The 21,484-nt window shown below is 38.7% G+C and overlaps 1 protein-coding gene across 1 annotated transcript; it reads right to left on the reverse strand.

Moving 5' to 3' along the window:
* Positions 1 to 19,037: 19,037 nt before the first annotated feature.
* LOC149837249 (WRKY transcription factor WRKY51-like) lies at positions 19,038 to 20,742 on the reverse strand. Its single transcript, XM_090007297.1, has 3 exons — positions 20,021 to 20,742; positions 19,498 to 19,623; positions 19,038 to 19,392 (listed from the first exon to the last, which is right to left on the reverse strand). The coding sequence occupies exons 1-3, from the start codon at positions 20,707 to 20,709 to the stop codon at positions 19,227 to 19,229; spliced, it is 981 nt and encodes a 326-aa protein (XP_089863423.1). The 5' UTR covers positions 20,710 to 20,742; the 3' UTR covers positions 19,038 to 19,226.
* Positions 20,743 to 21,484: the final 742 nt, after the last annotated feature.

Genomic DNA, 21,484 nt, shown 5'->3' on the forward strand with positions numbered 1-21,484 from the left:
AACTCTATATGTTATTATAGCATGCTCATATGTTTGCTAAGGCAGTCAAAAAACTGAATATGTGATTATAATATGCTCATATGTGTTCTTAGACAGTCAAAAAACTGAATATGTGATTATAGCATGCTCATATGTGTTCTAATGTAGTAAAAAAACTTTATATGTGATTCTATCATGCTCATATGTGTTCTTAGGCAGGCAAAAAAACTTTATATGTGAATATAGCATGCTCATATGTGCTCTAATGCAATAAAAAAACTCTATATGTTATTATAGCATGCTCATATGTGCTCTAAGGTAGTCAAAAAACTGAATATGTGATTATAATATGCTCATATGTGTTCTTAGGCAGTCAAAAAACTGAATATGTGATTATAGCATGCTCATATGTGTTCTAATGCAGTCAAAAAAACTTTATATGTGATTCTATCATGCTCATATGTGCTCTAAGGTAGACAAAAAGTTATATATATATATATATATTTATATATATATATATATATATATATATATATGATTCTATCATGCTCATATGTGTGTAAGGCAGTCAAAAAATTGAATATGTGATTATAACATGTTCGTATGTGTTCTAAGGCATCTAGAAAAACTCTATATGTGATTCTACCATGCTCAGATGTGCTTTAAGGCAGACAAAAAACTATATATGTGATTCGATCATGCTCGTATGTGTGCTAAGGCAGTCAAAAAATTGAATATGTGAATATAGCATGCTCATATGTGCTCTAAGGCAGGCAAAGCAAAAAAAATTATATGTGATTCTATCATAAATGATATATAGCATGTTCATATATGTTCTAAGGCAGTAAAAAAACTCTATATGTTATTATAGCATGCTCATATGTGTGCTAAGGCAGTCAAAAAACTGAATATGTGATTATAATATGCTCATATGTGTTCTTAGGCAGTCAAAAAACTGAATATGTGATTATAGCATGCTCATATGTGTTCTAATGCAGTCAAAAAAACTTTATATGTGATTCTATCATGCTCATATGTGTTCTTAGGCAGGCAAAAAAACTTTATATGTGAATATAGCATGCTCATATGTGCTCTAATGCAATAAAAAAACTCTATATGTTATTATAGCATGCTCATATGTTCTCTAAGGCAGTCAAAAAACTGAATATGTGATTATAACATGCTCATATGTGTTCTTAGGCAGTCAAAAAACTGAATATATGATTATAGCATGCTCATATGTGTTCTAATGCAGTCAAAAAAACTTTATATGTGATTCTATCATGCTCATATGTGCTCTAAGGCAGTCAAAAAAACTTTATATGTGATTATAGCATGCTCATATGTGCTCTAATGCAATAAAAAAACTCTATATGTTATTATAGCATGCTCATATGTGCTCTAAGGCAGTCAAAAAACTGAATATGTGATTATAACATGCTCATATGTGTTCTTAGGCAGGCAAAAAGTTATATATGTGATTCGATTATGCTCATATGTGTTCTAAGGCAGACAAAAAACTGAATATGTGATTATACCTGAGAGGGACCTGGAATCGAAGATCCCCTATCCTGAACAACGGCCTTGATCTCATTTCGGAGAAAGGGGGCGACGGTGTATTGGAAGTAGTTATTCAGTGATTCATTAATGATCTGGCGTACATCATCACCGGAAAGAATAGTCGGCTGCTTGGAGCTTATGTCGGCGCAAGAAGTCGGTGAGCCGTAACTGGAAGAACCAATAACTGGTGAAGTGTTCATATTACTCCCAAACCCGAACACGCGACCTTTTTTGGGTTCACCTGCTGCAGTCACCCATGCTGTAGGATCAAATGATGGATGTTGAGTAGCGTCATCGCCATATCGCTCTACCATTTGTTGCTCATATGCCTCCTACAAAATAATGTTTAAAGTATTCATTAATAATTAATGATAACATTATGATAACTTGCATATATATTGCAATGATTATTAATAGAATTAATAGATATCGTTGTCGTTCTCGCCTTCTCTGATACGAAGACTCCCGTGGTCTTCCGTTTATGTGTTTCTACAAACACATCCTTATATGGTACACTGCCTCCTTTTTCTGCTTCCTGCGAAGTTAAATGATAAAAGATTTAGTACACAAGTTTGCAACAATACTTATAAAATTAATATTATATATTGATGAGTTATCATTTTCTTTAGGTGGCTCCCAAATGTCTTAGATCCACCTCTGTGTAGATGGGCTTCGGGCATCTTCGATCGATTTTGTGCAGCCTTCGCAGAGCGATTTCTAAATGCATCTCTCGTCCACTTATCGCACATTTCATCCCAGTAATCTCTCCTGATAGTAATAGGACCATGGCTCTTCCATAGTAATGGATCATCTACTACGCCAGATGTTTTTTTTGCTGCAGTCGTCATAGTGTGTAGCATGTCTGCAAATCGATTGGCAGCCACCTTCTGCCACACCTTCCTTGCATCATTTTCTTCCACCGTAGTTGCGAAGCGATTCGAAGCCTACAAATATTTTCAGAAAGTTAGTAGACATTGCTTAAATAAATTAAATATGAAACACATTAACTATGAGGAACAACTGTATACCATGAATGAGGACCACAATCTGTCTAACACCTCCTTTGGGTATTCTTTCCATTGAGCAACTGGTCCTGGTAGATGTTGAAGAAGTGAATTCCTAATCTCCTGTACTACTTCTTGTGGCTCAAACCTCGTGCTGCACATAAATTGTTACACAGTAAATATCAATATAAAATATTTAAAAGATATGCAATAATTGAAAACAAAATACTTACGATCGATTATCGATATACACTATTCGAATGAGTCTTCTTGTGCCAGCCTGAGAAGACCCTGTTTCCTGTGTTGGCTGTTGACTTGTGTGATCAACTGGTGTAGGTGGATCGTGTACAGGCGCAACATCATCTGTAAAAAAATACATTAGAAATTCTCAGAATGCGCATTTGAACTAATCAAGCATCCAATTAGTTATATGATATACCTATCACAGGAGCCCGTGAAGATGAAGGTTGAGCCTGGCTACTACTGGATGAGCGACCACTATAACCTCCACGAACCATATTCTAACAAATAATATATGTCATACAATACATTCAAATAATTCACATCAAGTATTACAATGCATTCAAGTCATTCACATCAAACATTGCAATGCATTCAAATAATTCAAATCATTCACATCAAGTATTGCACTAATTCAAATCATTCGTTGCATAAATTATAATACATTCAGATAATTGAAATCATTCACATCAAGTATTACAATGCATTCGAATCATTCGTATCAAGTATTACAATACATTCAAATAAAATTTTTAATCATTCACACCAAGTATTGCAATACAACTCACATCAAGTATTACAATGCATTTAAATAGAGGTTTGTAGTATAAGATTTTGCTCACTAGCTTGAGAATTCTTCCTCGTCACTAGTTTGACTTTCTTCTTCTTCTTCTTCTTCTTCTTCTTCTTCTTCTTCTTCTTCTTCTTCTTCATTGTTTGCCCATTCACTTGGTACATCATTTGGATCACATTCCTCTATGAATGTCTCATCGGCCAATGGAGATATGACATGCATATCATGCGCAACATCGTGACCATAAGCAAAGTCATAGACATCATCTGATTGATAGTAATCACTGTCTTCAGCTAACTCAAATTTTAAATATCTGTCATTAAAGAGACAAATATAAAAAAAACATATACCTTTCAAATGGGTACATCCATCGATATTGCACAGGGTCACCAACCCTTAGTTCATATGGCAGATGTATGATCAAATGTTCCATAAATATCTTTTCTAACAGACAAACAGTGGTGATGACAGAGTCCTCGAGATTCTTTACATCTGATACAACGACCTCCGATGCGCACAATGTTCTGAAAAATCCGCTCAACTCAGACAATACCCCCCATATAGGTTTGTCTAACATATCATGGAATGCTAGGGGTATCAATCGTTGCATAAAGATATGACAATCATGGCTCTTCAACCCATATAACTGTCCATCGTCAATCTTCACAGCCCGAGCAATGTTAGAGACATATCCATCTGGAAATCTCAGTTGTCTCAACCATTGACATGCATGTTTTATTTGATCAGGTCCGAGCACGTACTTCGCCTTTGGTTTCAGTACTTTGCCATTATACTCTTTGAATTCCAATTCTGGTCTTTTACATATTAATTTTAAATCCATACGGGCCTTCGGATTATCCTTCGTTTTTCCTTTAATATTCATTACTGTATTGAACACATTATCAAACACATTTTTCTCTACATGCATCACATCCAAATTATATCGTATCAATAGGGTCGGCCAATACGGTAGTTCCCAAAAAATAGATTTTTTCGTCCAATTGTGATCCTTCCCAAATCCACGGAAGGGTGTAGGACTGCGGGCATCTGTTAATACATCTGAAAAGTATCGCAATCTTCTTAGAATCTCTATGCTGGACAATCTTGAGGATGGACCTTCTGTTTCAGTTGTGCCTGCTTTAAATGCATTCTTTTGACGTCGGAACGGATGATCGTTGGGTAGAAATCGACGATGGCACTCAAACCAGCAAGGCTTCCTTCCATGCCTCAATCTAAAAGCTTTGGAATCCTCCATGCAGTACGGACAAGCCAACCTCCCATGTGTGCTCCAACCAGATAACATACCATATGCAGGGAAGTCACTGATTGTCCATAAAACAACGGCCTTCATGTTGAAATTTTGTTTTTTGTGGGCATCATACGTGGTAACACCGTCATCCCACAGTACTTTTAATTCATCAATCAATGGCCTTAGATATACATCAAGATTTTAACCAGGTGAGGTCGGACCAGGGATCAACAGAGACAAGAAAAGATTTAGACGTTTCATACACAAGCTTGGTGGAAGGTTGTATGGAGTTACAAATACTGGCCAGCATGAGTATGGAGTTGATCTACCCCCAAATGGATTAAATCCATCTGTACATAGACCGAGTCTAACATTCCGCACTTCCATTGCGAAGTTCTGATGAGTACGATCAAAGTGCTTTCAAGCTTCAGCGTCAACAGGATGCGTGATCTTGTTTTCATCGTGTCGAACTTTATTTGCATGCCATCTCATGTGTTTAGCTGTCCTTGAAGACATATACAATCGCTGCAATCTAGGAGTGATAGAAAAGTAGCGGAGCGACTTGTATGAAACTTTCTTTGATCTCGTGCTACCATTGCTTCTTGTCTTTGGCTTGAACCGAGGATGCCCACATGACGGGCATGATATGTCGTTTTCTTGCTCCTTGAAATACAACATGCAGTGATTTGGACAAACATCAATCTTTTTGTAACCCATACCTAGAGCGTTGACCATAACTTTCGCACAATAGAAATTTTGTGGCAATTTCTCATCTTTAGGCAACATACTCTTCACAATCATGCACAAACGGTCAAAACATGATTGACTCAAATTATACTCGGACTTCAAATTCATTAGTTGAAGAACTGCAGACAAGATAGTGTGACTCTCACAACCGTTCCAAAGTGGCTCATCAGCATCTCTAAGTAAATCATAAAATCTACTAGCTGCATCGTTTGGTGATTCTTCATCTATGGCAGTTCTTACATCACTACAACTCATAGCAGAACTCAGTTCTGTTCTTGCGGCATCAAATATCAAATTCGTATATGGATTATCGTGCACCACATTCACCCGTGCATCAAAATCGTTTCTAAATTCTTCTCCATGAAACGTCCAGTTCTGATAATCACTCACAAAACCCTTCCTGTATAGGTGATGTCTAACGCCATGAGGTTCTACAAATCGATTATTCTTACAAATCTTGCAGGAACACCTAATCCGACCTGTGGGATCTACTGTACTGACACTTGCCGTTGCAAATTCAATAAAACTGTCAACATCATCCATATATTCATGTGATAACTCATTGTCCACTATCCTACGGTACATCCATTCACGGTTTGCAGTCATTTTGTCGTATGATGTTGCGAATAGTATCCTAACCAGTTAAAAGAGAACCATCAGAATGCTATGATGAAGAAAATATCAAATTTATCATGCAATATATGATGTCATACAATCACAAGAATTATGATGCATGCATTGATAACTTAATATTTTCATGTGCAAACTATTCATGACACGATACATTCATTTGAAGCATGCTTTCAGTATACAATTTCACATGATAGACATAATCAAATTGAAAGTAACTACATGTAAGCATGGATACAATCACATCAAACATTGCAATACATCAAAATAATTCATATCAAACAAATCTCAAACATATACCTGCAGCAAACACACTTCAATATCCCACTAACTACTACCATGCCTAGCATGGACTCCGTACTCCAAAAATAAGAACACTTCCATATTCATACATTAAAATCATGCTCAGCATGATCTCCGAACTCCAACAAAGCAGTCCTAGATATTAACAACTAAGTGAGTGTGTGAACAATAAAGTGTTACATTCAATAAATTAAATAACATGTGATGCACTTGTATCACTTACTCACCACGGGTATTTACCCGATTTGCATTGTTTTTGTCACTTACTTACCACGGGTGGCGAGGCACAAGCGAGTTCCGTTGAGAAATCTGCACAAAAAAATGATGTTTTAAAATGAAGTCACCATGAAAAAAAACCCTTTCAAACTTAGGACAATAGGATCCTGCCAACTCATCCTTGGGCGGATATGGATCCACGAATATCATATTTGTAGGAATTGTGACTAAATTTGCTAATGGGCAGCGCCGTTTGAAAAATGAGGTGTGGAGGGGCCCCGCTGAGCATTCAACGAGGCTCAGCTCTTGTGGAAGATTAGTTGAGGTGGCTCTGGCGATTGGAGGCACATGTAGGTGACTCCGATGAGGCTCCGACGGACATGGGAGAGGCTCAGGAGGCTGTGGATGGAGATGTGTGAGAGTTGAACTCGAGCGCAACGAAGGAGAGGGTGCAATGGGAAAGGGCTTTTCCTTACCGGGGTCGACCGTCTACCGGGGGTCGACCCCCTGCCGGACATGACAAGGGGTTGACCCCCTGCCGGACAAGGCAGGGGGTTGACCCCCGGCCGGACACGGCAGGTGGTCGACCCCCTACCGGGGTCGACCCCCTGCCGGACATCAAAAGGGGTTGACCCCCTGCCGGGGTTGACTCCCGGCCGAACACGACAGGGGGTCGACCCCCTGCCGGACACGGCGGGGGGTCGACCCCCCCCGGCCGGACACGACAGGGGGTCGACCCCCTACCAGGGTTGACCCCCGGCCGGACACGGCAGGGGGTCGACCCCCTATTGGGGTCGACCGCCTGGTGGAGTCGACCCCCTGTCGGAAAACGCAGGGGGTCGACCCCCAATCCATTTAACGGTGAAATACCTGCGGTTGCTCCGGGCGGCGGCGACGGCAGCGGAAGGTTGACGGAGATCGACTTCCAGCGAACGGTGGGGGCCGGCAGAGAGGTCGACAGGATGGATAGGGCGGCCGAAGGAAGAGGGCGGCAGGAGGGAGAGGGCGGCGGGCGGGAGCACCGAAAGGAGAAAGGAAAAAGAGGGCTGGGATTAGGGGTAATGCGACATTTAGCGACGGCTTAGCGACGGATTAATTCCGTCGCTAAGCCATCGTAATTCAAAAAACGAAAAAGGCGACAGAAAATATTTTGTCACCTAGGCCGTCGCTATTTTGCGACGGAATTTTAGCCGTCGCAATTCCGTCGCTAACTGCCGTATTTATTGCGACAAAATATTCTCTCGCACAATCTGTCGCTACGTAGCGACGGATTTTGCGAGGGAATATAATATGTCGCTAGTTTCGTAAAATTCTCCAAATATAGCGACGAATTCATTTCTCTTGTTAATCCGTCGCTAAGTAGCGACGATATAACTCCGTCGCTAAATTTCGTCGCTAATCAACTATTTTTTTGTAGTGCGATTTATGTCCTTCATAATTCAAATGTTTAATCATGGATATATGTTTGTTATATAGAATGTTGCATTAATTTAATTGTTATAGTTGTCCCTCTGATTACATAGTGATTGTAATTTGCGTTGTATATTTTCTGAAAGGATTTATGATTATGTGTATACTTGATTCTATATATGCATGTATTGTTATTGTGAATCTATTGAGACTTGACAAGTCTGACCCCTATATTATAAAGATTAAGGTAATGAATGAATGAGCTAGAGCGATGACGGGATGCTAGAGGAGGTGCCAAAAACCAATTATTTTAGATTTCTGAATTTATTTTTAATATAAAGATTTGTTAATTTGTTTTGGCAAATGTTTATAAAAAATTCATTTGATTGATGAATGGTTTAATTTTTTTTATGTATTTTATTATCTCTTTTATATCTTAGATTCAAATTCTTGAGTTGAAATCGATTCACGATTTAAACCTGGACCCAAGTCCAATACGAGAATTAGATTCAGTCCCAAGTTGAGTTGAAATACCTGTAACCCACTAAAATTCTAACCAAAACCAAAATTAATGTTTTAACTGTATTTTTTTTAAAGAGTTATTGTCATTGGTTGTCTCATTCGTGAACTTAGTTCTAGTGGACTAATATGAGCTCGCACTTATGCTCAGGCTAACCTCCTAGTGCTTAGTTTAGTTACAGCATTGCCATAGATAAGGACTTGCATCAGTATTAAAAAAAAAAGTTGATCAGATTTTTTAGGTTAAAATTTTTGGAGCGTTACATTATGAAGTCTCGTAATGGTTATAATTATGTCACTAAGTAAGTTTTAATGTAGTTTTAAGATAAATTTGGATTAATATTGTTCTTTCTATATAACATATCCTCAACCTGCTAAACGCAAGGGAAGAGTTCCAGCCCATTGTATGGAAGTTTCAAAGTTGTGTAATGGTGAAAGGCTCAAAATAGAATGCAATGAATTTGGACAAGCAATTGACAATGAAGCAACAAATTTAGTAAACTACATGAGTACTTTGGCACACAATGGTAAAAAAGTACTTCTTAACTATCCTGATTGAAAGAGTATACTAAAAACAAATAAAGACTCATTAAGGTATAAACTTTAATTTTATTCACTATAAAAAACTGAATATTGGCATATTATAATGTTTGCTCGTGTAGGCAAAATTTGATCTTCATAAATGGATGAAGTCTTGGGCTATGTCAAAATTGAATATTATGTAAAAACATTAAAAATACACTCTCAAAAAGAAACACTTCAAGCCTAATGTTGGTGATGATGATGATAATGAAAATGAAGAAATTGATTATCCCATTTTTTTCCTCCTAGAGCTGTACCTAAACAATGAGAAGCTCTCGTACAATGGTAGAATTCTCCTGAAGGCCAAGTATTGTCAATTGTTTACTCATCCTAACTTATTATATGTATTTTTAAATGTTACTACATGTACTGCATGTGTTTGTTAACCAATCTAGGTTCCATGCAATAGAAACAAAGCTGATTGGAAAAAAACCAATCTAGGTTACATGCAATAGAAACAAAGCTAATTGTAAAAAATCAAATGTTCCTCGTGCTTGTGAAACAAAAAGTCATGATCGTAGGTGCCATGAAATTGTAAGAGTGAGATTGGTATGAATAATTGTTTTGACAAGTATTATAATTTTTTTAGAACAAATATTTTAGAAAAAACAAAACGGGGGCAAGGAGCCTAGTCAAGCAGATATTTATATTGTTTCACTTATGAGAAAAGATGGATTACCTATAAAATGCAAAGGTAGGAGAATTTATTGTATGTATGATGTTAAGTGTAGTTGTTTTTAATACTCATATTTGCATTCATATTTACATGTAAAATGACAGAAAAATTACATGGAGACTAAAATTAAGGAATTGACATCTCACTTGCCTGAAGGTGCAGAAGGTAAGCTATAGTTATGTGACCAGATCCTCGTGAGCTATATGCACATATGGAGTAGGTCCCATTTCTAAAGTTGTTTTTGGCGGAGCACCAAAACTCTATTCAAGCAACACAAGCAGTAGATGAGGCATTAAGAAAAGCTATAATAGCTTAAGAAAGATGCATGCAGATGAAGAACTTTCCAACTAAAACATAAATACTTAGGTGCATTGCATGCTATATTAATAATTTCTAATAATAAGACATTGATTTGATAACAAGTGAACCTATTCAACCAATAAGATCATAGTATGGGCTGCCTGTGCTACTTGAAACTTACTGACAAGAGCTTGGCATGGGCCAAACAATGAACCAAGTTGGACTTGGGTTATCGATGAAATAAGTTTTTAATGTGGTCATACTCAGGCCTGGTGAAGTTGTGCACACACACACATACATACATATATATATAGAGAGAGAGAGATAGAGAGAGAGAGAGAGTACCCCCACATACTAGAAATCATAGTTGTAAGTTGTATCTTCTGAATCACACCTTATGGATGTACTCAACATAGTTTATTTGATACGAATCATGCTTTGGATCAAGTTTTTTAGACATAAAAATAAGATTTTTTAAGTCATAAAATTGTGATACCGTGAGCCATTGATTTATAAAGGTCTTAAAAAACCTATATGTATGCTATAATCAAATGATCCAAAATTTATTTTCTGCTAAATAATGCTTATGGATCATATAGATATAGATAGGGTGTCAACAAAAAAGTTCATGAAATTTGAAAATCTGAAGCTTCTATTAGGTGGGAGTAAGTTCTCCATGAGCATCCTTTCAGGTTGGAGTTAGTTCTCCGAGATCACCCTTTCATTACTAATATATATATATATATATATATATATATATATATATATATATATATATATATATATAAACTTACAAAATGGGCACTATGCTAAATGAAATATGCTTTTGGATTTTGGGTATTTTTTAAAAATTTTGACCATACAGATGTGGTTTATATGCTTGTTTTTATCAAAATCATTTCTTGTATTATTTGATTTCATTGCACGGATGGGTTTTTATAAGGTTTCACAAATCAATGGCCTACAATTTTCATAAATTTTCAAGGCTCCAAATACCATTTTTTTCATCCAAATTGCATGATCTATGTATCGATTTCTAGTAAATCAATCATGCTGAACATATTTATGGGGTCAAAATTTCAAAAAAAGTACTGAAAACCCATTTGCAGTCCTGAACGTCGCTAAATCTATGGACAAAAAATGACATTTAGTGACGATTCAAAACTGTCACTATATATATATATATATATATATATATATATATATATATATATATAACGATCCAAATGCAAGCTGGACATATCTTGGATCTATTTAGGCCGAGCCTGAGCTAGCTTTTAGAGCTTTAATTAGCCAGTCTTGACCTCTTCTTGGTCCAGTATAACCAAACGTTGGACTGTTGAAAGATTAGTTGATCTGTCCAAAAGTATGAGTCAATTTAGGCCATATATATTGGCTCTAGGGCTATAAACGGGTCAAACTTGGGTAGGATCTAGGCATTATTGAATCCAACCTAATCATGTCTAGCTTAAACTGATTGGGATATAGAGTATAAAACGAAGCACTATAGGGGTGTCAATGAATAGGATTTTATCTGATATCCAACTGAATTCATTTCTGTTTAGTTGTATTTGGTAAGGTAACTGATTATAATCAGATACCTACCAAATCCAACAAATATCCTAGTTTGACAGATACCAAAATTGGTTGACATGTAAAAAAAAGAGGTCTGGTATGGAATTTTTAACATCCTACTCCAAACCTAAATTTGAATCCGTAATCGAATATGGTATTTAGTTACATCCAGTCTGAATCGAACCGTTTACATCACTAAAGCAATTGTCCAGATCCGACTAACTAATAAGTTACATTTTTAAGCATGACAGCGCCATTGCCCAAAAAACAACCCTAACAAGGTCTTCACCCTCGCCTGTATCAAATTTTTGCCCTCCATCCTTGCATGACTTTTGGTTTTAACCTCCATTCTACGTTTCATGTCCTCCATCCATAGTCTAAATGGGGTGGGGCGGGGCAGGACCCTGTTTTCTCAATCTTTCTGTTCTTGTCGCCTTCCACTGTTAGAAGAAGAAGATGAGAGAAATGGAAACTGGAACGGCTCGATAGAAAGAAAGAGGAGAGATTCGAGAAAGGGTTTTATATTAGGGTTAGTAATATATATATATATATGATCCCAATTGTTTTGGGATGAAGGCGTAGTAGTTGTTGTTGTTTAGTAATATATATATATATATATATATATATATAATTTACTGAAAAAAGATCAGGAGCGGAGCCGGTCAATGCAGAAGCAAGAGTAAGTCCATCCCTGCACGAGTCTTAGTTTTAACCTCCATCCTCGATCCAAACAGGGCAGGGGCGGAGCACCGTTTCCTGGTCCTCTATCATCCGTATTTCCATGTTTATATGCTCTGAGTAAGTCTATTGGATTCGTATATAAAACAAAATCACTCGAAAAAGCTTTCTCAAATCCCATGAAATGGATTCGAGGTGAGTCACGGATTCCATCTTATCTGCACAGCTGACCTGGTAGATCCGATCCGGAAACCCATCTATGTTTTACTCTTAATTGGCTTAGCTTAGCTGGACACAGGGACTTTTTGTTTCCTGGATCCATAACCAAATTCAACCATTCTTCTAACCAAATCCGGTGGGTCCCCCCCAAAAATCCAATCACACAGATTAGTGTTTGTCCACCTCTACCCAAACCCGTACTCATTGATATATATATATATATAGACAGAGACCAGAACCTACCACGAGCTTCTGACAAAAAGCAATCACTGGGGCCCACTGTGTTGACATTTCCAGCCCGAAAACTTTGACTCTCAGTGGGTATTATCGTGCCAATGGCGGGTCCCACCACGTGACAACTCTGTACACCCCCATCTTCTCCATAGTTCTCACTATAACTGCAGTCAAAGATGCCCGCTTGAAGCTCACAAATGACAAATGTATCCTTGTTGTCGAATCCGTCGTTATTTATTTACTTTTTATTTATTTATTTTAGTTTTTCTTTCGTTTTATTTTTTATATTTTTTTATATAACTGAAAGAAACGGCACCCTTGCTAGGGTTACCGTCTTGGTGGGATGAAACTCTGAGGCCAGGACCCATGTTATTGGGCCAAATAAACCCCGTTACTCACTTGCCAATTCAGCGTATTTTTAAAAATAAATTAAAAAATTGTAATATTATTTTAATATTTTTTCCAATACGTATCATCTGCTGGTTAAAAATTGATCGTTGCACTTTACACTTGAATTTTGGCTGATTTCTTAAATCGATTCAGGCCGATACCGATTCAGACAACATTGGTGAAGACCTCCGGTGCGGCGTAGTGAACTTCCACTTGATACAAGTCGTAGCTAAACCAAACACTAGGTAGAACGGTAGAAACAACGGAATCAACTTGGGCATTATTGGTAATTTCTGTTTTTTTTTTTTTTAATGAAAGCAATGAGTCAATGAGTCTGTTCAAACCGTGTTTGTATACTTTGTACATTTGGCCAACTGCTACATCGTTCATTTAAAAAATACTCCAAAAGAAAGTAAAATTGACCAAGTGTTCCCCGGCTAGCTAGAAAGCAAAGCAGGTTATATGTTCCCCCCGATGATTCACTGAATCCCACGTCTATGTTCGGAGCTTTGAATGAGCACCACGTATACAAGCACATGGGGCTCGTATTCCCGTGTATGTTGACATAACTTTGCATCGGACTCTGGTGTTGTTGCAAAGACTTAAGTACCCTTTATTGCTATTCTTCTCATAAAGTGATGGTTTGAGAAAATGACAAAAATGCCTTTCATTCAAAAAAGAAAAAACAAATAGTTCAAAAAAAGGACAAACATGTCCTCCATCCAGAAAGTCGAGAATGATGTTGACTCTTCAAAGTCTTCTTCTTTTTCTGTTCAAAAAAAGGATAAACATGTTTTCTTCTTCTTTCTCCGTAAAACACTGTAAAACCCTTTCTCTCTCTAGAGAAGAAATCAAGGGAAACAAAGAGTTCTTTTTGAAGAAGGCCATGAACATCAACCCTCTCACTCTCTCTCCCTTCTCTCTCTACTTCTATGCACATCCAACAGACGATCCTACATTGCTGCATCGTCATCTTCTTCTTCTTCCTTCTTCGTAAAACACTGTAAAACCCTCTCTCTCTGTAGAGAAGAAATCAAGAGAGGTAAAGGGTTCCTCCTGGAGAAGGCCATGAACACCAACCCTCTCACTCTCTCTCCCTTCTCTCTCTACTTGTGTGCCTGATTTAGAGTTTTTGCCCTTACAGGAGGGGGGTCCGGGGGCTCCCCCCCGGCGCGGATCCCGCAATGATTTGTAGTATTATCGGGCTTTCCTACAGCAATTTGTAGCATTTGTAGTGTCTTTCGTAAATCGTGAAACGCTATAGCGATTTGTAGTGTCTTTCGCAAATCGCTATAGCGATTCACAAATCGCTATAGCGATTTGTAGTGTCTTCCGCAAATCGCTATAGCGATTTGTAGTGTCTTCCGCAAATTAGGACCAACTTGTCAGAGTCATATCTCCCTAACCGGAGGTCATATTCCAAATCCGTAAAAAGTGGTGTCTTTGTTATTGAGTCTAGTTTATTTCTGTAAATTTTCAGCAATTTCTATTGTCATTTCATTCCCCATTTTAACTTCAACGATACATTACAACCACAATCATCAAAAGAAAGATTGCTTAAGCTAAGAGTCACCGTTCTCGCCCTCCTCCTCGACAGCAACCCAGTCGGTGCAGTCGCGCTGAGGATGGCCAGCAGAAGCTCCACCACGTCGTCTTCTTCTCCCTAGCGAGGAGGTCTCAGCGGAGCCGTCGTTTCGGTGACGGGTGTTCATCTCGTTCCCTGGAGTTAAAGAGTTGTGGAGTCTGATTTAGAGTTTTTACCCTTACAGAAAGGGGGGTCTGAGAGCTCCTCCCAGTGTGGGTAGCATCATTCAACTTGAAGAGTTATGGAGTCTGATTCAGAGCTTTTACCCTTACAGAAGGGGGGTCTGAGGGCTCCTCCCAACGTGTTCATGGCCTTTTGCTCTTACAGAAGGGGGGATTTACATTTCGTAGAACACCCGTCACCGGAACGAGATGAACATGTTTCTTCTCTAGAGAGAGAAAGGGTTTTACAGTGTTTTACGGAGAAAGAAGAAGAAAACATGTTTGTCCTTTTTTTGAACAGAAAAAGAAGAAGACTTTAAAGAGTCAACATCATCCTCGACTTTCTGGATGGAGGACATGTTTGTCCTTTTTTTGAACTATTTGTTTTTTCTTTTTTGAATGAAAGGCATTTTTGTCATTTTCTTAAACCATCACTTTATGAGAAGAATAACAATAAAGGGTACTTAAGTCTTTGCAACAACACCAGAGTCCGATGCAAAGTTATGTCAACATACACGGGAATACGAGCCCCATGTGCTTGTATACGTGGTGCTCATTCAAAGCTCCGAACACAGACGTGGGATTCAGTGAATCATCGGGGGCGAACATACACAACCCTCTCGCTAGAAAGAGACACTTGAACACCTTGATATGCACCATCCTAATAAATAAGTATTAGGTGTCTTGTGAAGAAGTGGCCTTTGGGGATGGTAGTTGACCGGAGGAAAGATGAACCCTCACCCTGCCTCACCTTGTTTGATTCGGAGATAGACGACATGAAACGGAAAACGGATAGAGGTTAAAATCAAAACCCATGTGTGGATGGAGGCTAGCATTGAATTACTCTTACCCTCACTCCGTTTGGACCGGAGATGAAGAACATAAAACGGGGAATGGATCAGAAATGAAGGTTAAAATCAAAACCGGTATATGGATGAAGGCGAGGATGGACTTACTCTTACCCTCACCCCACCTCACCCCTGATCTCAATTAAAAAAATTATTATTATACCCTTATACATATTATAAAATTCTCTCTCTCTCTCTCTCTATATATATATATATATATATATATATATATATATATAAACCCAAACATAAAACCCTTTTTTCGAAGCTCTCCTACTGCTTCCTCTAACAAGCCGCTCGGGCTCTCATTTCTTTCCTCTCGACAGAGAAACCAGATAATCAAGACTCCACTCTGCCTCACCCCGTTTGAACCGGGGATGAACTACATGAAATAGAAAATGAACCAAGGATGGAGGTTAAAATCAAAACCCATGCAGGAATGAAGAGCAAAATTTTGAGACGGGGCAAGGGTGGAGACCTTGTCCCCTGCCCTGGCCCACTGCCATCTCTACTCACCTTAAGAGAAATTGACTAGGAGATCCCTGGAGTTGGGTAAAAGCATTTTGCAACTTCTCCCGTGTTGACAAGTATCGCGAAATTTATGAAAATCTCACAATAATATCCTGAGAAATTTCCTGAGTGTTAAAAACGGTAATTTCTTAAGATATTTTTCAAAATATCATGATTTTTTTGTCAAAAAAATAAATATCATGATTTAAATGAGCTATCTATCATGAAAAACCAGTGTGGTTTTTATTTTTAAATATTATTTATTTACATTTTCTTATAAAAAATATTTTTTATATATATTTAATTTATTTTTAGTGCTGAGATTTTTCCAAAAAAACTTGATATTTAAAAAACAATTCAAATTCTCTCAAGTTTTTGCTGTCAATATTTTTCCAGTTTTTTAACATGGAAGTATTTTTTTAATGACGAGGAACCCTCGCAGAATTGAGGAAAACTTAGGGTGGGGCCCCACGAACACCTTGCCTTACGTGGCCAACTTCTACTGATGGAAGTTAATAGTAAACTCATTGGCTTAAATGTTAGTGAACTAACGATCAAAATAACTAATAATATAACCATTGTGAAAAACCCTTATCACTTTTCATAGAGATCGAACGATTTAGCTATAATTTATTATATCTACATTCTAGTTGGAATCTCAATGGTAGATTTGGTGAGAATAGGTTCTTAACTGTTACTGAACCAACATCAGCGCCAGAGAAACTAGTTTTTCTTGCGCAGGTAGAAGCGGCGCCAAAGAAAGAATTTTTAGCGTTTTTTGCGCCAATAAAAGGGACTTTTCACTGACGCTACCGCCATGGGGTGCCAGTAAAGGCCAGATTTCTGGTAGTGTGAGTCAAATACTAACATTAAAAGGTTTACAGCTGCCAATTTTTGCATCATTGTTATACAAATGTGGAATTTCGGTGATCCATATTCCAAATCCTACCAAACGGAGCATGTAGATTTACAACTATGTTAAGTTTATCAAAAAAACAAAAAGCTTAAAAAAGCTTTTGCTAACCAACGTGGTAGAAACTGTCAGTGCACGTCCCCTTGTGGTGGGACGTTGTAGGTTCAAACCCCAATGGCACGTTGAATAACTGGTGGGGGTCTGCCCAACCCCAACTTGCCTTTAAAAAAAAAAGAAGAAGAAGCTTTTACTAATCGATTTTAAGTACAATCATAGAATGGATTATTGAAGATTCTTCCATAAGCTAGACATTTTCATAATCTTCGATAAAAGACAAGAATCAAGAAGATATATTTGTCTTTTATCTTGGGAGTAAAATCTTACATTTACCCTTGCTAGAAGAAGCCTAGAAGCAGTGGGGGAGCCAGAAGTTTTTCGTTGGGTGGGCAGACTTCGGGTCTCTGAGACAATGCTATGGTCTTGAAGAACGATCCATTTATTCAGACCAGTGGCGGAGCCAGAAATTTTTTGCTGGAGGCACAGTCTTTGATGCAGTGATAAAACTTAAATAAGCATTTTGATGTTGTTGGTTGTCGTTTGACAGTGTTTTGTTTGTTGATTTCACTAATCTCAGACTGGGCCTGGATCGAAATTTGCAGTGTTTTTTGTGGATTTAATTAGGCTCTATTTGAGAGCCTTGCACTGAGATTGAAACACCATGTCCATGTGCTGCCAAAATGTGGCGTCTGAGGATGGAGTTGCCAAAAGCATCCTTTGATGAATGTCTGCAGCTCCCAAACAGCAGAGAGCATGAGAACACGGGGAAGCCACAATATAGCCCCTATTGACTGTCACACGACTGTTGTTGTTTCTTTAACACAGCTGGGGCACATAAGGCTCTCAATCTGGAGTTTTACATCGTAGGGAGGTGGCCTCATTAAGTGACCTGGTTCTTGGTGAGGGTTTCTTTGTCATAAAAAAAAATGCTCTTAAACAGAGCCTTAATGTGTGAAATGGCCGAGTCTAGTTGCCATGATGTCCAGACAAGAGAGTTGATATTCACGTTAATAGAAAGTTCAGAGACAAACCACAAGTAGAGCTTGGCTTGTTTTATAGACAAATACAGTTTGGATTGGGCATGGTTTCTATCGTATTTGGGAGGTAGGCGTCAGAGGCAGTTGAAGAATTGTAAAAGTGAAAGGTCTTCCCCTATTTTCATGTTTTATTTTCCTTTTTTCAGGATTTCTGGATGAAGCAAATCTTTAATTTATTTCAAGATGTTCCCTTGCCGAGAAAATCCTGATACTGAGATTTGTGATATTGGTTGTGCTTCACATTTTAGGTCTTGGTGCACGTCTTTTTCGAAGTTGCACGAATCTCCTGCATTGGACTGCTTGACAAACCCAGACAACATCAAGTTGGGATGGAGAGATCCATTTTTTTTTTTTGGTTTCTAATTCTGGGGTGGGCGACCGCCCACCCATGCCCACCCCTGGCTGCCTAGAAGATACTTCTGTCAAAAAAAAATTGTAGGAGGAGGTAGGGGGTAAATTTTGATGGTAAAAAATGGCCAATTCAAGTTCACGATTTCAACATCAAGGTGGGTTATGATACTAAATTCAACCACTTGCAAGGGAGGCGTGTATTAGTATTAAAAAAAAAGGTCAGAATAAAGTCCCCCACAAACACCAAAACAAAATTGAAAAAGTATTATTTTATGAAATGCAAGTCAATAAAGATGTTCAACCAAGGAACGCTTTCTTATTTTTAATAGCAAAAATTATGCATCTCAATCTGCACTGCACCACGGTCTAAGTCGGTTCACACGTCACAATGTATATATATATATATATATATATATATATATATATATATATATATATATAGAGAGAGAGAGAGAGAGAGAGAGAGAGAGTAAAGAACTCTTTGATATTAATTTACAGAATTGCTTTTTCCATTATACGTGGTTTTATAGCCTCTTTTTTCTTCATTTGCATCGTCTCATGATGAGAGAAAACAAAAGGATCTAAGTTGAAAAAGAAGGAAAAAAACCAAAAAAAGAAGGGAAGCAACTAGAGAGAGGATGGGTGACAAGCATCAGTATTCTCTCCCGCATCAAGTCGCTCAAGAGGATTCGAACACGAGACCTGCGCCGTTGTTGTTGTTGTTGGTTTGAGAATGGCGATGCTCGCCCTCGTACGTGACGATGAGCATAGAGGGGTCGTCGGGCGCTCTCTCGACGTGCTTCCTTGCAGGGCACCCTCTTAGGCTACTGCATTTGTAGTATCCTCTGCACAACAAGATTGAGAAAAAATTGAGACCATCATCTCTCTCTCTCTCTCTCTCTCTCCGACCTTTTGGATCGCAATTATCAAAAGCAAAGCGCATCAAATACCTTGGATAAGGAGAACCCTTTATTGGTTTTTGCCCATATTTTCTCCAGGAATACTCGTCCGCAGGGATATCTGCAATCTTTGAACTAATGGCAGGGACTCTGATCACTTTCTTTACCTTCGTTTTCCTACAAACACAAACCAGAAAGAATTAGGAGAATGATTGACAACATAATATAAAACACGTGCGTCCATCTAAATCCAAGGGCCCACTGTTTGAAAAGGAGAAAAACCCAAGCATCCTGAAAAGAAAAAAAATGGGTATTTATTGGATCTTGATTTTATTTTTTGTCTTAAAGAGTTTATAAGCAACAGATGTAAGAAAAGAATAATTCACAAACAAAGAAGCAATATTTCCAGGAAAACCACAATATTTGTGGTTTTCCGCGTCCTTCATTAGCCCTAATCTACTCTGCCTGATCATTGCAGTAAAGAAAAGTGAAGATCCAAAAAACTGAGAAGGCAACTCTGTTATCCTGATTTTCACGAGAAAGAGAGAGAGAGAGAGGTTCTTCAAGTGCTCACCTCTTCTTAGAACAATGGCACCTCCCATGAGCACCACATTTGCCACCGGGAATCCCATGCTCATGCCCCCCCTGGCACTTCTTCTTCAACAGAGACGCTGCTGCGGACGATAGCGGCGGCCGGCCGCCGCCGGACGATGGGACGACCAAATTAGGAACGGGAGCGGAGAATGCCTGGCCTCCGGTGACGCTCCCGTCTCCGGTGACCGACGAGACGAAGGAGCTTGCCGACGACATCGGCGGCGAGATGCTGGAGCCGGCCGTGCTCTCCTTCTGAGGTCCGTTGAAGACCATCGAATTGAAACTAAGAGGAGCAGTAATATGATGAGAAACAGAATGGGGAGGAGGAGGAGGAAGACATGGGGCGGACTGCGCCGGGCGCGGCGGCGGGTTCGAGCCCGGCTGCTTCTCGGGCTCGTCGCGATCGTCGGCGAAGGGCGTGGCCGGGCCGCGGCGGAAACGAGCGTGGCCAGTCCGGTTGAGGAGGGAGATCATCTTCTTGAACTTGGTGACGGTGAGATCGGCGATCTGGGAGCAGTTGAGGTCGAAATCGGGGGAGCGGTAGGTGGAGGGACGTTGCTGGGAAAGGAGGAAGACGAGGTGCTCCATGCTCTTGAGACCCGCCGAGGCCACCTCCTGGATCGCCGATTCCTCGCCGAGCTTCTTGAACCCCATCGTTTCCACGGCCATCGCCTTTCTATTCGAAATCCACTCTGTTGGGCCTACACTCCCATGAAAGAAAAGACCCGAACCACTTCTCTCCGTCTTTCTGTGAGTTGGTTTTGAGAGGGAGGGTGGAGGAGGAAGGTGGTATTTATACAGCCGTGATAACCGGGAAAGCCGGTGATCTCGGGGTTGACTAAGGGGAGTCAATGGGCACCAAGCATCACCTATTCTCAACCAAGGTTTTTTTCGGCAAAATCTCGTTGTCAAAAACTCGCGAGAAATTGAAATTTTTTCATAAATCTCGCATTTTTCTCGGCAAAATCTCAGCAATAAAAAAATAAAATTTATTTTTTTATAAGAAAATATTAATAAAAAATATTTAAAAATAAAAATACATGAATATTTTATGACAAATAGCTGTTTAAAACGTAAATATCGTGTTTAAATCGTGATATTTATGTTTTTTCCTAAATCTCATGAATTTTTGAAAATCTTGCTAGAAATTGCCATTTTAAACTTTCAGGCAATTTCTTGCGAATTTTCATAAATCTCACGATAGTTGTTACAGAGTTCTCAACCATTTGCATAAACGTATAGTTTTTTTTCGATATTGCTTTCCGCTATTTTGTTTGACCGCTGATCAAACCGCACACAAGATATGTAATCTACGATCACAAATATCTTCAACATTTTGAGGTATATATATATAGTGGTAGCTGTGCAACTGTGGCTAATGGCCAGCGACACAAAAAAAATGCAAAAATAAGACATAAATATGCTATTTAAGTGTTTTGCCCCC

This window comes from Nuphar pumila, chromosome 5 (assembly GCF_984573655.1).
Source record: "Nuphar pumila chromosome 5, dmNupPumi1.hap1.1, whole genome shotgun sequence".
In the NCBI taxonomy this organism is placed as follows: domain Eukaryota; kingdom Viridiplantae; phylum Streptophyta; class Magnoliopsida; order Nymphaeales; family Nymphaeaceae; genus Nuphar; species Nuphar pumila.

Bases quoted from the DNA above. Each gene is read 5' to 3' on its own strand.
- LOC149837249 (XM_090007297.1), bottom strand. From the start codon at position 20,709: ATGGCCGTGGAAACGATGGGGTTCAAGAAGCTCGGCGAGGAATCGGCG. The intron at 19,624-20,020 runs GTGAGCACTTGA...TTGTGTTTGTAG, and splicing joins TGCCATTGTTCTAAGAAGAG to GAAAACGAAGGTAAAGAAAG. The intron at 19,393-19,497 runs GTATTTGATGCG...CTTGTTGTGCAG, and splicing joins AAGGGTTCTCCTTATCCAAG to AGGATACTACAAATGCAGTA.